General features: G+C 31.9%; 2 protein-coding genes across 3 annotated transcripts in view; one reads left to right on the top strand and one right to left on the bottom strand.

The window, feature by feature from the left end:
- Positions 1–16483, bottom strand: part of Cep290 (Centrosomal protein 290kDa) — a 27447-nt gene extending 10964 nt beyond the window's left edge. Inside the window, exons 1-31 of one of the 2 annotated variants that reach the window (XM_066290178.1) lie at positions 16470–16483; positions 16338–16405; positions 16052–16137; positions 15785–15982; positions 15588–15723; positions 13908–14044; positions 13718–13850; positions 13390–13661; positions 13152–13336; positions 12928–13093; positions 12679–12847; positions 12517–12620; positions 12318–12379; positions 11968–12148; positions 11057–11624; positions 10896–10990; positions 10625–10831; positions 10330–10477; positions 9881–10118; positions 9293–9826; positions 8837–9041; positions 8193–8365; positions 7924–8133; positions 7675–7870; positions 7453–7616; positions 7115–7390; positions 6798–7062; positions 1400–1566; positions 923–1121; positions 606–869; positions 453–548 (exon numbers count right to left, since the gene is read on the bottom strand). In XM_066290178.1, the coding sequence (XP_066146275.1) occupies positions 453–548; positions 606–869; positions 923–1121; positions 1400–1566; positions 6798–7062; positions 7115–7390; positions 7453–7616; positions 7675–7870; positions 7924–8133; positions 8193–8365; positions 8837–9041; positions 9293–9826; positions 9881–10118; positions 10330–10477; positions 10625–10831; positions 10896–10990; positions 11057–11624; positions 11968–12148; positions 12318–12379; positions 12517–12620; positions 12679–12847; positions 12928–13093; positions 13152–13336; positions 13390–13661; positions 13718–13850; positions 13908–14044; positions 15588–15723; positions 15785–15982; positions 16052–16137; positions 16338–16371 (5868 nt within the window). In that variant the 5' untranslated portion in view covers positions 16372–16405; positions 16470–16483. The other variant, XM_066290179.1, reaches the window with a different exon arrangement.
- Positions 1607–5351, top strand: LOC136343452 (cytochrome P450 6a2-like). Its single transcript, XM_066290180.1, has 9 exons — positions 1607–1840; positions 1898–2053; positions 2228–2394; positions 3588–3796; positions 4030–4173; positions 4225–4428; positions 4479–4722; positions 4777–5028; positions 5087–5351. Exons 2-9 carry the CDS (start codon positions 1914–1916, stop codon positions 5257–5259), a joined length of 1533 nt encoding a protein of 510 aa, XP_066146277.1. The 5' UTR covers positions 1607–1840; positions 1898–1913; the 3' UTR covers positions 5260–5351.

Here is a 16483-nt window from a genome sequence, read left to right as displayed (position 1 = left end):
CAATCTGAGTCACAAAAAAACGGTTCGTATTTCAGCAAATTTCAATTTTGTATCCAGATATTCACACCAAGAAAGGACTATCAAAGCGAGCTTCCTTAAGTGACTCAAAAGAGATTTAGGGAGCCAATTTCATCTCGAGATATATTTTTAAAACGCTTATACGTGACTGGGACAAGAAAAATGGTCCAGCGTTTTTTCGCTTTTGTACCAGCAATACAGTAAATTGTCATGGATGTATATCGTATATTAAATTTTATCTTTGGTGTATTTAATACTCTTAAAATATTTTTGTAGTTAAAAGTACGACATACTCACCCTTGATATAGGATTTGAAAGAATAAAACTTAACTTAAAAATTCTTTAATGTATAAAAAAATCATTTCACTTAAATTATTGTATTCATCGCAAACACCAGACTGATGTAAACATACAAAATAAAGACAAAAACATACCTAAGCGTCACTATTAACCTCAGAAACTTCCTCAATTGTACTGGGAATATCAATTTGGTAATCTCTTTCCATATTTGAGCTTTTTAGCTCGTCCAACTGAAAGTTACATATTAAACTAAAATGGGCGAAACCATTTGCAAAATAATCTCTAACCTCAACTAAAAGTTGTTTTTCTCTAGCTACAGCCGTATGCAGTAAAGCCTTAACTTTTTCTAAGAGTTCACTCTTATAGACAAGCTGCCCTTTAACTTCTTCTAACTGGGAACGAAGGTGATCCACCACTTCCTTACCAGACTGCTTCCGTTGTAGCTTCTTTGCAATTTGAAGCTGCGCTTCCAAGTCTTTGATCTTCTGCAAGCTTTCCGTGTATTGATCTTTCAAGCGTAGATAATCACGACGCAGCTTATCTGCCGAGGCCTTTAACAAATTATTATATAATACAATAGTTTTTTATAGGTCAAGGTGGTTACAGATCGTTCAGGAACGGGATTTTTGCCTCTCAATAGTCTTTTATTTTCAACTTGAAGTTTTTCCACAACGCGTTTAAGAACAAATACTGTTCGTTCTAGCTGTGCACCCTTCTTGTCTTCTGACATTTCAGCTACTTGTGTGGTATTCTTAGTGGTGGCAGTTTGTTTCTCATTTTCGTTTTTAAGTAATTCGATGTAACTAAAAATAATTAAAACACTTTCTTGAGTACTTTGATATAATAAAAATCCGATTACTAAACGTTTCAAGTCTATAACGGTAGCTAACTCTGTAAGACAAGAACTGGATCTTACGACTTTTTGAGGCCAATATTTCAGTGACCGTAGACATGTGAAAAAAATCATATGAAAAATCGACCTATTTTGAGATGCTCAGTAACCCGTTCTGTATCCATTACAATGCGAATCACCCGGTCAATTATCTATATTTTCGGTGATTCATAATACCGTTTTACGCACCTTTCTAAATGTAATATCTGATCCTCTAACCGTGGAGTTTCCTTCGAATATTTCTCTACAGTCAACTTTAGTTCTAAATTCTCAGCTTCCAGACACAAATTGGTCTTCTGCGAAACAGCTAAGATAGTTTGTAAACGTTCCAATTCATTACGCAATTCCACACTGCCCTGAAAAAGTACTAAACAATACATAGCTATCCTCAATCATCATTACACTCCTTCTCATTAGAATCTTAAGAACTTAATGAATAATATTTTTGCACAGACCAGCGTTGGCGAAATTGGGTCAAATAAGTCGTAAACAACATTTCAAGAGTACGTTTTTCACACACCAGCTGCCAAGAGAAAGCTTCGGTTTGTTCTTCGAGTATCATAAGTTCAGTTAATTCAATTATTATTAGTGTATTTTTGCAGGCAAAAGTGTCACACGTTATAGATTCATGTTAGTTCTGTTTTCACTATAACTGTGACATGTTTTTAACGAAAGATATTCTTCAAGTAAACAGGACTAAAATATGATTTTGATACTACTTGGGATCGTGTGTATGTTGGCATATGCCTACTTCAAGAATGCATATAGATACTGGACAACTTTAGGAGTTCCTCAGCTCAATCCCAACTTTCCGTTTGGAGATTTTAAAGATGTAATTTTCAGGTTAGTTCACGTAAAGCTATGAACTAGGTGTCTTTAAATTCAAAAGTCAAATATGGATTCGATAATTCAGCATTAGCACTTACAATTTAAGTAAAGTTTTAGCTTTCCAACTTCCTTACGTAGGTTTTCATGTTTTCGTGAAGTTTTAACAAAAAAATATTTTATTATTTTCAGAAAACAGAACATGGGTGATAAAATAAAAGATGTATACGACCAAGAAAGACTCAAAGGACATAATTTTGTGGGTTTATACTTCTTTAGCAGAAAAGCATTTTTGCCATTGGAACCTCTACTTATAAAGAACATATTGGGCAGGGACTTTCAGCACTTTTATGACCGAGGTAAACAAATTACAGTAAATGGTTCGTTCAAACTAGCGCTTTTAACCCGTACGATGTGAGCTCAGGTTTCTCAGTCTTAGATGCTAGTTAAACTGGTTATAACTTAAAATACATATGGGGAAAAAGAAGAAAATGAAGATAGTACATTAAAGTTGGTGGCAAATAATACTAACTTTTACAACAACCAGCGAAAACTTTTAGCTGCATGAGGAGGTTACAATTTTCTTGTAGTCTTTATTTAGGAGTTAAAGCATCTTTCAATAGTTTTATCATCAAATCAAAAATAAAAGCCTTGTTTTTAGATTTTTGTTTACAGTACTCAATAGTTATCATCTAAATTTGCAAAGCTTCTGGCTTACGTTAAGGTTTTTGAGTTCCGTTAAGCTCCAATATGATTGAACCATATCGGGTGTTTCTAAGACGTGCTTCATCTTTATAACTTTTTGATTATGTGTGTATTAAAACTAAATTTTCAGTTTAATAATAGTTCAATAATCTACATTAAAAAACGTGTTATTAAATGTTGTAGTTCTTCGCTTAAACTGGAAGTCAAATTCTAAATAAAATATTAAAACGAAGAAGTTAAATAATCCGAACATTCGAAAATATCTAAGAACCCGTGTATATGTCGTCTATGCTTTTCTTTCACATAATCAAAACCGCCCCACAAAAAGTGACGAAAAATATTCCTAATAATATGTTATCAACTCAATTGCATCAATAGTCAGCAAATTGACTGAACTTAAAATCTCGAAAATCCATTAAAATTATGATACACGACTACTTATCACGTTTATTTTTTTGAATTAATTTCGTCCTTTAACATTGTTTAGGTCTACTAATAGGGCGTAATTTACGAAGTTAATTCACTTAATTTTGTTCAAAAAGAATAAAAAATTATCATCTAATACTTTATATTCCTATATAGATTTTATTATCAATCACTAGCAATGTGAAAATTCTATTAATATCTCCATGTATTACACATTTTAATGTTTTTGAGAATCTAACGAATGAAAAGTAAAATTTTATTAATAATTATTTTTAGGATAACAAAAAAGTGTCTAAAAAATAAACTAAAATACACAGAAACCATAAATGAAATTCAGAAAATGGTGCATTTCCTCGTTTCCAATTGAACTACATAAACTTCAAAAACACTCATACTGACACATCTTTATTTCTCCCTATAGGAATCTATTACGACGAGGAAAATGACCCTCTAAGTGCCCATCTGTTTTCCATATCTGGCCCGAAATGGAAAAATTTAAGGGCCAAACTGACACCGGCCTATTCGCCCGTTAAACTAAAGGGCATGTTCGATACCATCTTAAATTGCGGGAAACAAATGTCCGACGTCATTGGGGAAATATCAGATGCAGAAGGAGAAGTCGAAATAAAGGTAGATCATTAAGAATAAATCTTAATAATTTTCTCTATCTTTTATGTATCTATGTATATTCCATTCTTAGAGCTAATAATGGGAATTAAAAGTATTGAACATCATTTTCGCGATCCTATAGTCCCTACACATTTTTTTTACCATAATTAGTACTAATTGACTGTATTACAAAAATTTTTTTAATTTGAAAATCTTGGAAAAATGGGATAGCATAAAGTATAATGTTTTTACAGGAAATTATGGCGAGATACAGTACTGACGTAATTGGCTGTTGCGCCTTTGGATTAGACTGCAACACTATGCGCGATCCTGAAGCCGATTTTCGAAAAATGGGATGTAGGGCTTTTACACAAACTATCGGAGACGTTATAAAAATGGTAAGAATACACTGTATTCAAAAATACAATAATATATATTATTTATTTCAGATCATAATAAGAAGCTTCCCCTCAATTGCAAAATTGCTTAGAATTGGTGTCTTTTCAAGCGACGTAACACAATTCTTCAGACGAGTAGTCAGTGAGACAATAGCTTATAGAGAAAGCAATAATATTCAGAGATCAGACTTGATGCAACTTATAATCGAGCTCAAACGTAATGGTAAGATTGCAGAAGGAGACGAAAAAATTAAGGTGAAACCTCATCATCAGTTTTAAGAGTATTAAAAATAATACTTCCGTAGACTAGTTTCCAACCTGGACTTGCCCTCACAGTTGACGAAGCTGCAGCACAAGCTTTCATATTTTTCTTAGCGGGGTTTGAAACAACATCAACAACTACCAGCCTTGCCTTGTTTGAAATCGCTTCTAATCCCTTGATACAACAAAATGTACGCAATGAAGTGCTCCATACAGTGGCTAAATACGACAACCAAATCACTTATGATGGCCTAATGGAGATGAAATATCTTGACACCGTAATAAACGGTCTATAGGCAAATACTGTTAGATTATTCAGCAACTGTTCCAAATTTTTTTTAGAAACTCTAAGGAAATACCCTCCAGCTCCGGTATTTTTGAGAAAATGTACAAAACGCTACCCAATTCCTAATACCCAAGCATTCATAGAAGAAGGCCAGTCTGTTTTAATTCCTTGCTTGGGTTTGCACCGAGACCCTAAATATTTTCCCAATCCAGAATTATTCGATCCCGACCGATTCAGTGAGGAAAATCAAAGGAAACTAACAGAGGGAACGTACATTCCATTTGGATCCGGTCCGCGCAATTGCATAGGTAGACAGAAAAAAATCTGTACAATGACGAAAAAAATATTATGTGATTATCATTTCAGGAATGCGGTTTGCAATGATACAATCAAAGATTGCTTTGTCCCTTTTCTTGCTTAATTACGAATGTCGACTGAGCAAACGAACGAAGCTTCCACTTAAAATGGAAACGAAAGGGATAATTTTGACACCCATAGGGGGATTGTGGATAGAATTCAAGCGAAGGGGGGACAAATGAACCCAGAAAAATAGAATTTAAATAAGATTTTAATACGTTAAAATACTACATAAAATAGATATATGGGAATTTTACCTGGTAGAGGAAACGAAGGCAAAATATATGTATTTCTTATTGCTCAATTAATTAAAATTGATATTTATAACTGATGTAGAAAGAGGAGAAATAAATTCAAAACTTTCATTTTTAAAACAAAAAAAAATAGTTCTTTTAAACCAAATCAATAAATCTATAATCACAAAAGGCTTAGAAGGGTTACTGTCCTTTTTGATAATAACATGGATATAGTTATTTAATAGGGTTTAGATAGTGATCAGAACGAAACTCAGTTGGATCCAAAATTTTCTATTGTTACTAAAATTATTACTCATAGACAAAGCTTAATTCTTTGTCAATATTGAGTAAGTGCCTGTGACACCTTGGACGGACATCTGTTGAAACGCTTCAACAAGTCAATTTTATAGATCTAACCAAAAGTTTTAAAAAAAGTAGTAGTTTTGTTATTTACAATTGGAGATAAATAGAAAGAATGCCGGTCAAATCACCGACGTTTTAAAATTTTTTATTATTATCGAGACTATTAGGAAAAAAGAACAACATTGCACTACACCCTATTATAAAAAGGCTATTATACAAAATATGTAAACCTTCGTACATACATATAGGTATACATACATAATGAAAATGTAAAAATCGTTGGTATATATACAAAAATCCGTAGAGCCCAGCAATAGGAATACATCAAGATTATCATGGCTCAAGATAAACAAAACCTGTTACTCTCCGTCAAAACAATAAAGTAATACATAGTAATAAAACACAAGAAAATTCAAAATGTATGTGGACCAAAAATCGGAACCATCCGAACCACGAAGAAACACAGAAGGCAGGGAAATGCCACCGCAGGATTTGATAATAATGTGATACGAATTTTTTAGCCAATATAAAGCAGGGGAATAAAACAAAATCATATGTTGGATATACACAAATAATTCGTAATGATTCACCTGGTACAAAGTATCAATTTTGATGCGAAGGATAAATAAAATAATGCGAATTCATTCGTAAACAACACAGGTGATAAAAATATAACATTTACTGAGAGTCGTTTCTTTAATTGATTTGTTCATCAACTATTTTAATGCTCCTAAAATCAAACTATGACCAATTTGAATTTTATATTTGGTCATTGGGTTAAATCTAAATTTCATAAAACCTCGACAATTCATCGTAAAGCTCATAATCCTCTAGGAGACTTGAAAAACTCTAAGGTGAACTATATTTTCACTAGTCCAGAAAAATATTCACCAAAAAAAAAACACCGAAAGTTGAACATCTCAAGTCTTGGGTTGTAATAATTCGCAACTAACATCTTTACTTATTAGGATAAAAACAGTATTGGGACGAATTGATTTGCCAGGCATATTATGAAATGCAGCCAAGTTTAACATAATCCAGAAATATCAAACGATTTCTATAATCATCCATTACCTATGGTTTGTAACACTGTCACTTGTATCAAATATCTTTCATAATACCTTTGAGCTAAGCTCCAACACTGCAATCTTTCGTTCCTGAGCTTCCAACTTATCTTGCATTACAGCAGTGCTCAACGATCCGGAGCCCTGCTGTCGCATATCCATTTTTGCTTGCAGAGCTGCCAATTGATACGAAAGTCTCTCGTTATCAGCTTTTAAGGAAAGAATTTCTTGATTTGGTATTAAGGTTTTATGGTCACATTTCAAAGCTTTAATCCGATTTTCTAAATTATTTTTCTCCCTTTCTAACCTTTCAATTAGCATGCTATCGAAAAGACAATAATTAATGCAAGAAATTAACAAAGAAAATATAATACCGATATCCGACGCATGTTTGCTGCAGTTTTTGTAACTCCTCTTCCCGCTCGTGAAGCTTAGTTTTATATTTTTGGCAATTTTCTTGCCAGTATTTTTGCTTTTTCCATTTTTCAAAATCCTCCTGGGCATTCAATTTATGTTTCTCGTTAATCAATTGCTCCTGTATCAATTTTTCGTTTAAAGTATCGACTTCTCGTTCTAGTGAGTTGATTCTTTTCTGGAGCTGTTCTTTTACTGATCTATCAGACTTCTGAGTTCTGGCTGATAAATTGGTTCTAACATTTTTCAAACCATTAATATGATAAAGCTATAAAAAGGCAGTTTTCCTTAAAAATACCTCTTAGAAACTTGTTCTCGTAAATCTTTAATTTCTTCTTTTAAATTGTTCTCCTTGATTAACATAGCGTCATATTTGCCTCGTAATATGCTAAGCTCCCGACCACTATTCGATTTCTCTTTTAATGGAGATATATTGTTAACTTTAGTTTCTACACTTTCCAACTACAAAACCTCATAATAGATTCGAACACATACTAGTTACTTACAAACAGTTAGTCACCTGCTTTAATTTTGTAAGTAGTTCATCAATTCTCTGATCCTTTTCCCTGCACAATTTTGCAACTTCTGGATCTATGAAACCGGGAATTTTAACCTTATAATTAATCTTCTTGACTGGTTCTTCCTCAGACAACTCTCTCAATTTCTCATAATCCGTTTTATAACTGTTCAATTCTTTGTTATGTTGATCGTTTAAACTATGCATAATAATGCAAGAAGGTATAAATGAATTAGGTGGATAACAGTTTACCTTTTCCCCAATTCCTGCATCGCGACTAATCTATCTTGAGCCATCTGTCGCCACCTTGAAGCTTCCTGGTGAGCGTTTTGGAGCTGTACCTTTGATTGGGCTAACTGAGTGTGTAATTCCGCCAAGTGGTTCTCCAAAGCTCGCACTTGAGTTATGTAATTTTCAATTGCAGCCGATTTTTGTCTCAAAATTGAACATTCTTGCTCCAAACTAAAATCATTAGAGCATACATATATTTATAGTCTTGATTCTGTATATATCTCAATAACCTTTTAGAGTTTTGTTGTTCAGTAGTAAGAGCCTTCCGTAAAACTACCAACTCTTTCTGTAAATTAGTAGCTGCCAAACTGTGTTTATCTCGGTCTTCTTTCAACAAGGTCTGATACTTAATAATTTCGGAATCTTTTTGCTTTAATCGATCCTGGGCACTTTTGATAGAAACCTTAGATTTTCCAAAAATAAAAATATAAATTAGTGAAAAGCTTCATCGTTTTTTCATATCTTGGGGAACATTCATCTTGTCGCAAAGAGAAGCCCTAGAACACAGAAAATGTTACTTAATGTCGCGTTTGGCACTGACCCTGACTTTTAAGAACTCTGAAACTCGGTCAACATCAAATCAATCCTCCTGTTTCTATTGAAACCGCCGCCCTCAAAAGCCTTTATATTCTGGAACGTAAGTAGTGCAATAATTGAACCAAGAACTCGTTTATCTTGAGAAGAAAATTGGATATGCGCGGTATTTTCAATATGTTGAATGTGAGAACTAAACTACAGTATCATTAATTGGATTAACATTAAAATATTAGGAAATATAAATTTTACAATTTTAAGTGATTTCAAGTGAAATGTTTAAATTAATTTTATTAAACAATATTATTCAAAGAAAACTGTATGTGACAATGTACAGTACCTGAAGAGTAACGATTTGTTCGTTTGAGACATTATTTCTAGGCCCGGCAGCACCTCCACCGCCTTCAACAACCGGCTCAACATTTAACACCTTAGTTCTATCATGGAGTTCCTTTATGGTCTGTTCCAAAGAAGCAATTTGCTCCTCTGCCCATTTTAATTGTGCTTTGGTTTCAGCTAAAGTTTTTTCCTTCTCAGAAATAAGTCTTAAAATAAATTAAATTTCACGATAAAAATTATAATATATATTTATTAATTTGCAGGTGTTAAAAGGTATTCAAATCAAGTAAAAATAAATTTAAGATAGTGATATGGAACTAGAGGACCTTCCTCAAATTTTACATTAACAAAATCATATTTGTGCAAAACTTTTATCTACCAGTCGCAATATTTCACTGATTTTTGTTATTTTCTCTTACATGCAAACGATCACCATAATCAAAACTATACCTCTTACCTTATTGTCTCGCAAATTTGATTATCTTTGACAGCAATTTGTTCCTGCAAGTTATTTAACTGTGTCTTAACTGTATTTAGTTCACTATCTTGACGTGCTTCAATGTAAGGTAACGTCTGACTCTCAACGTTCCGTAGAATCACCATTTTAGATTCATTTTTCAATTCCGTGACGTGGTTTATTATGGCAGGTTCCAATGATTCCTGAACTACTAATTCTTTAACTAATATGGGAATCTTTTTCTTATCAGGTGTAACTTCGACTCTGTCAACTTTATAAAAATCCATCAATTGATAGGCAGAAAATAGTTCTTTTTCTAGCTTTTCAATATCTTTGTCTTGCGCACTGAGTTTTGACTTTAGGTACTCTATCTGCTGCTCACCAGCATTACCCTCGGCCTGACTTCGATTTTCCTGAGCATTAAAATTTTTTTTACGAATTAACTGCAATTTTTCAACGAGACGCTCTTGAAGTGTCAAAGGGGCACATCCGTGATACTGGATTCTCTGCTTTAACACAACATCTTGTAACGTTCTAAAAATCCGTAAATGTGGCAATTATTAAGTCATAACACTAAAAAACTTCTACCTAATTTTTTCAATGAAAACTTTCCTCTGAATGTCGAAATGATTTCGATGGCCATCAATTTCTGAACATAATTTCGCATATCTTCCCTCCCAATTCGAAACCTCCTTGCGGAGAAATTCGAGTTTCATCTGATAGTCTCTTACTTCGGAACGTGACTTGGTTAAGTCGCAGTAGAGAGAATCAATCACAGCCTTATCGTCGAAGGTGGCGGTTAAGTCGATAATTTCATGTTTTAAACCTAATGGAGATAAATTTGACTGAATATCAATGAAAATTCATAAAAAATTGTTTAACGATTTCATTTTAATTTTAGATACAACTCATTAGAGACTGCTAATTTTACCTATATGTGTAATAAAGAGTTAAAGTAATCACAAAATTAATTACTTGACAGCCCTTACATAAATCTTCAACCACAAAGACAAAAAATAAGGAAAAAAAACATATACCTAACAATTCTTGTTCTTTTTCTTTATTCCATCTTGTTGCTTGAAATGAGAGTTCACCATGTTCAAGGATCTTTTGTTGCATAATTGCGTTTTCCTTTAGAAGTTCCTTATTTTCCTTTATTAAGCAATTAGTCTTTTCACCTAATTCCTGTAAACAAGTTCTTTTCATTTTCTAAATATAAAATGCATATACTCTAATAAAACGATTATGTTTATTCAGTTTTTCAAAATCAATTCAAGTTATTAGTCCCTATTAGTTTTACTCATTTCAGCGCGATAAGTACAACAAACTTACCTTATAAAGCTCTGGAGGCACACACACAGTTACTTGATCTTCAAGCTGAGAAATTCTTTCTTGAAGTACCATGTTTTTCTGTAACAATCCATCCCCATATTTTGAGAATTCGATAAACTTTTCTTCAGATTTTTTAAGCTGTTCTTTTACCAATTCGTACAAGTTATTAGTGTGATCTGCCCGATTTTTCTGGGACAAAGCGTCAATCTTGAATTTTTTAAAATATTTTAATTACAGTTTTAATCTTTGTGAGTGAATGAAAAGATCATACCTCCAATTTTGCCACTTTTTCTGAAAGAGGCAGAATATTTATATCACACCTATAAAGTTCTTGAATTGATTTGTTGAGTGACTTCTTCAGTTTATCTGCAAAAATAAAAAACTGTAGAATACGAAATATTCACAATTAATGTACTTCATGTCATAGTTTACCTTTTAACTCATTAATTTCGTTAATCAAATCACCTTCCTTCAATTTGAGTATCTCTTGCTCAGAGTCGTGTCTACTTTGCTGTAGTTCCATTTCTGTAAGCATTTGTCTGTACTTTCTGATGTAGTCGTTTAATGAATTTTGCAACTCTCTGAAATTATTACTATCCATCCGACTAACATCTTGATTATTTTTTAAGTTTAATTGTATATTTAAATGCAAAATTTTTCTTAGCAAATTTTCCACAAGTACTGAATCCTTTTTCAACGCAGTATCAAACGTTACCATCACCTTCGCCAAATCGTCTTGAAAGTTGGAATTTTGTCTTAATAGATAGTTGCTTTTTTTCCTCTCTAAAGTAATTTCTTGCTTTAAATCTTCAGTTGTGACGTTTGCATCTAATACTGGGGATTCAAATTCCGTAACTGCTTTTTCAGCAACTCTTAACTTTTCTAAAACTTCCTCTTTATCTGTATTACACTTTACATGCAATAAATCTATGTGTTTTTTCAAATAATTGAACAGATTTTCTAGCGCTGAAGCTACGTTTAAATCCCCCTCTACCAAATACTGAAACAAAAGAAAATTTGTGCTCTGATGTATAAATAATACTCGGAATGAACTTTGTATCTGAGTTGCCTTAATCTGAGTATCATTTTTTTCACTAAATTAATTACAGCAAAAAACGTGTCGAATCAAAAAGTTTGCTTTTGTAAAAGCTAAAATTAAGCCAAATGGTGACTTTACAAACATTTTTTTTTCATTTTTATTATATATAAAATGACAACTTTATTAAATAGATGAGCCAAATTTGCATTTATAAACGTAAGCAAAACAGTAAAAGGTTCAATTGTAACAAAAGCACCGACATAAAATTGTTTTTTGCGACCTATGAAATCGATCAAATACTTACAACAAATATTTTCAGAATACCAGTCTTTATATATTCAAGGCATAAATTATTATCTAAAATGCCTTCAAAAGATATCTCTGGATGAAAAATATCAGGACTAAGATCTTCCTTTGAACTCTCTTCAGGTACCCGTAGGTCTTTAGAGATCGAAGAGTTCAATTTCAACTTATCCAACTCGCTTCTGCAATTAGAGTGCAAATAAATATAGTATATCAGTTTAAACAAGACACTCATTTATATATATATATATATATATATATATATATATATATATATATATACAACTTGCAATCATCAAAATTGAAAAATTATAGCAAAATGTTTATATATAGAAGAAAGTTATAACTTGCCTTGCCTCATGTAATTGTTCTCTTAGTTCTGAATTAACACCTTCCAAATTATGAATTTCAGCCTAAAAGTAAAGTACCTATAATATATATTTATCACAAATTTAAAAAAAAATGGCTGAAACAGTCCCAGTAAAATTTATTCCCATAATACGAGATACGTCTTGAATACACTGAAATTAACAGTTTATATAATACTCGCCTGCATTCTCATGGCTGGATGATACCAACCAGAAATATGCTTCACATCAAGTGCTTTTAAAAGCCTCTCTAAGACATCAGATTTCAGTTCCCTTGGAGATGTTTCTATAATATATATATATGTATGTATATTAGTTCTTATAACATATAATCTGTTTATTACCATTTCTAACTTGAATACTGTTCAAAATCTCATGAAGCCCTTTCCTTAAAGCCTCGTTTTCTTCAGATAATGCTTTCATATCCGCAGATCTATCAACTTCCATTGAATTGTTCTTTGTTAAAGCGTCATTCGTCTTTGTATCTTCGTATTCTAAATTAACAAGTGCAATCTAGAAAGGCCACAAACTGTTATACAAATTGTTATTTCACATAAAAGAATTGGTTATCCAATGATAATAAAAAAAAATACCTGTTTCTTAAAACTTTTAATCTCCATTTTTAACTTCACTCGTTCTTCTTGTAAGTTGCTATTCTCAAGTTTTAATTTCTCAATCAATTTAATTTGTTTTTTAGACTCTGTCAATATTCTGGGATCAATATCAATTAAATCCTGAGGAGACAGACCCAATTCTGATCTACATCGTTAAGCAGTAATTAAAATGTTGCTATCATATATTTAAAAAATCTAAGTACCTCATAGATTTATTTTCAATCTCTAATAAGTTAAACATTTCCTGCAATTTATTTATATCTTTAACTAAACTAACAATCTGCTTTTCATGTAAAAGCTTCTCAATTTTTAAGGATTGGATTTCCTCTATATTTATTACAGTTTCTAATTGGCCACTACTTTTCATTTGATTTTTAATCGAAGATAACTGCATAGAAAAAGAATGTAGTTAGCCCTTATTGATGGGAAATGCTTCCTTACATCAGCCTCAAACATTTTTGTCAGCTTATTCGCAAATTCGACTTCTCTCTGCATGGCCTGACATCTTTCTTGAGACTTCCTAACCTGTTGTACCAAATCTCTTTCTTTCTCCTGTATTGTTTCGACTTTACTGCCTAGTGAATCTCTTTCACCTTTCAATTTCTTAATGACCTGAGCACTTTCTTTTAAATCAACCGTGCATTGATGCATTTCTGATTTTAAATTGGCCAACTGAGATTCAGTTTCTGATAAAACGGCTTTTAGTTTTTTCTCTAAAAATAAACACAAATGTAATCAAGAAAAGAATTAGAAATGGTGATTTGAATACCTTGAGCAGTGTGACTATCTTTTTCTGATTGAAAAATATTTCTTGTTGTGCTTATTAAAGAGGATTGTTCTGATTGATATTGTAGAGCTGCTTTTAATTTCTCAATTTCTTTATCCTTTTCACCAAGAGCATTCTATCAAATATAGAGAAATTAGTTAAAAGTACAATTCTTGAGATTCCTAGTAATTACTTTCAATTCTAGTTCCTTGTCTTTCAGTTTATTAAATAAATCTAACATTTTTTCTTTCATTTCAGAATTTTCTTTTTGGAATCCTTCCGACTCCTTCTTCAGATATTCACATTCAATTGTTAATTTTTGTACTACATCTGTAAAAATACAAAATTACAATAAGAAATCTAATTTAAGTTATAATTCATTAAATTGCAATGGAACCAATCTTATACACTATTGGCTATAATTATGCGACGCGTAAATTTGTTTTATATATTTTTTTAAAGCGAAGGGAGAAATGTGTTACCCTGTACATACATCCTTTATTGAACTTCCTTTAGTTATCAGAGAAAATAAATGTATTATCTCTTTTTACATTCACTTGTATAAACAAATTGTGTTTCTATGTTGGTCAAAATTATTGCAATTAATTTGTTTTGCTTATATAATTAATTATAACAATGAAAAATAAAACTATTTTTTAATATTCAGTGTAATATACTTTAGCTCTCATTGCATCTGCCATTCTATTTGGCATAGAATTAATTAATTTCTCAATTATAGCTGGATCCATTTCTAACCAATATTTTGATAGTAAATCGAATAGTTCCGTGACATTAAATTTTTTGGTCCGGAATTTTCTTGTCCCAGATATCCCATGAGTTCTCAATTATATTGAGATAAGGATTTTGGGCAAGCCACTTCATAACAGGTATTATTTGTTGTTCCAACCATTTTTTGACCCATTTGGAAGCATGCTTTGGATCGTTATCGTGCTGAAAGATGAATTTAAATGGCATGACCTCATCTATATAGGGTTCCAAAACGTTCCTCAAAATGTCTTTTTATATAAACTTGTCCATCCTTTCCTTAATTTTATATAGAAGACCTATACCAACTGATGCAAAGGACTCCTACACCATCATAGATATTTCGCCATGTTTCACAGTGGTACAAGTGTATTTTAGATCCAATTTTTGCCTTTTAAGTCACTTTATGTGTACCACACCATCACTTCTAAATGAATTAAACTTAGACTCGTCACTAAATACGACACTTTTCCAATCATTTGATGTCCAGTGAATGTGGTTTTGAACGAACTCGAACTTGGCTTTAATGTTCTTCTTCGAAAGCAAAGGCTTTTTGGCAAGTCTGTAACTATTTAAGCCATTTTCATAAAATATTCACCTTATTGTTCGATTCGAAAGGTCAGATTAGGTCCTGTTTGCTTGATTTCACCCAGGATTTTTTTAGAAGGTAGGAAAGTATTTCTTTTTGCATTATCTAAAATCTTTCGGTCCAATTGCTTGGAGGACTTTCTTAGTCTACCAGTGTTTTCTAATGGTATTATATTACCAATACAAATAAATTGTTTGGTGATTCTTGACATTGCTGATTTGTGAAGTTGTACATTTCTGGCTATTTTGACTTGCCTTAGATCATTCTTATAAAAATTAATCACTCTGGTTCTGACGCCACCATGATATGTTTCACTTCAAGCCATAACAGAAAATTCACTAAATAATAGTCGAATTGAATATGAGCATCATAAAGCAAAATTTTCTCAAAAAAATACAAAGGTATAATGTATGTACAGGGTGGCGTATTTGTCCCTTTGCTTTAAACAACAATATTAATAAATTTAAAAAGTTGCAATAATTATGACCAATACTGTAACTTCATAACCAACTTACATACCATTTTCCTTCTCTAACCGTTCCTGTTCCTCCTTCAAAGTTACAGTCATAAATGTGATTTCCTTAGTTGCTGTGGAAAGCTGCTCTTTGGCTTCAGTAAGTTTGTCCTTTAAAATTATATTTTCGTTCTCCAAATCCTAGACATAATTAATGCCAAGAGAATAATGGAGACCCTGCCAACACTTTTTTAAAACTCACTTCAATATCTCTTAAAAAATCTGTGATTTGCAGATTTTTTGTATGAACTAAATCCATCATATTAGTATGTTCTTGCTGTAAATGGGTCTGACTAGAACTATCAGACTCGCTAGGATCATGAGCCTCTGTTTCTAGCTGTGCAACTTGAGTTTCTAGCCTTTTATTTTCAGTTTCAAGGCGTTTCAGTTTTCTATTGAGCTTGGAAAATTATTGCAAAATATTAATTGTTTATAATATGTATGTGTTCAATCATCAACAATTACCTACCTTTTGAATTTGAATGTTATAACGTTCATTATATTGCTGGGTTTTTTTCAACTTCGATCTAGTTTCAAAATATTTTTGTTCCATATCTAAAAAATAAATGTGAAATATGTGAAAGAACGTATCTGGTGTCATAAAATAAAATTTATTTTGCTACATAAGAACATGAATTCAGACTGAAAGGAATATAGCAAATTATAGTAGTCTATAAATTCAGAATTATTGGTACTTAGGTATTTTACTTAGGTAGTAGAAGAAATAAATGCAAAACAAAGGTCTGGATACTTACTTTCATATTCAACGGCACTCATACTGTCCGACATTATCCAATTTTTTAATTATATCTGTAACTTGCTTCTAAAAACAATAAGGAAGAAATTATTTTTAAATTGCTTTTGCTTCTTGTTTGTTGTCAATTGACCTGTTGGTTACCTA

This window comes from Euwallacea fornicatus, chromosome 14 (genome assembly GCF_040115645.1).
Source record: "Euwallacea fornicatus isolate EFF26 chromosome 14, ASM4011564v1, whole genome shotgun sequence".
NCBI lineage: Eukaryota > Metazoa > Arthropoda > Insecta > Coleoptera > Curculionidae > Euwallacea > Euwallacea fornicatus.
Note: the sequence above shows the minus strand (reverse complement) of the source record. Positions and strands in the feature narration are given on the sequence as shown.

Bases quoted from the DNA above. Each gene is read 5' to 3' on its own strand.
- LOC136343452 (XM_066290180.1), top strand. From the start codon at position 1,914: ATGATTTTGATACTACTTGGGATCGTGTGTATGTTGGCATATGCCTAC. The intron at 2,395-3,587 runs GTAAACAAATTA...TTCTCCCTATAG, and splicing joins TCAGCACTTTTATGACCGAG to GAATCTATTACGACGAGGAA. The intron at 4,174-4,224 runs GTAAGAATACAC...TATTTATTTCAG, and splicing joins TCGGAGACGTTATAAAAATG to ATCATAATAAGAAGCTTCCC.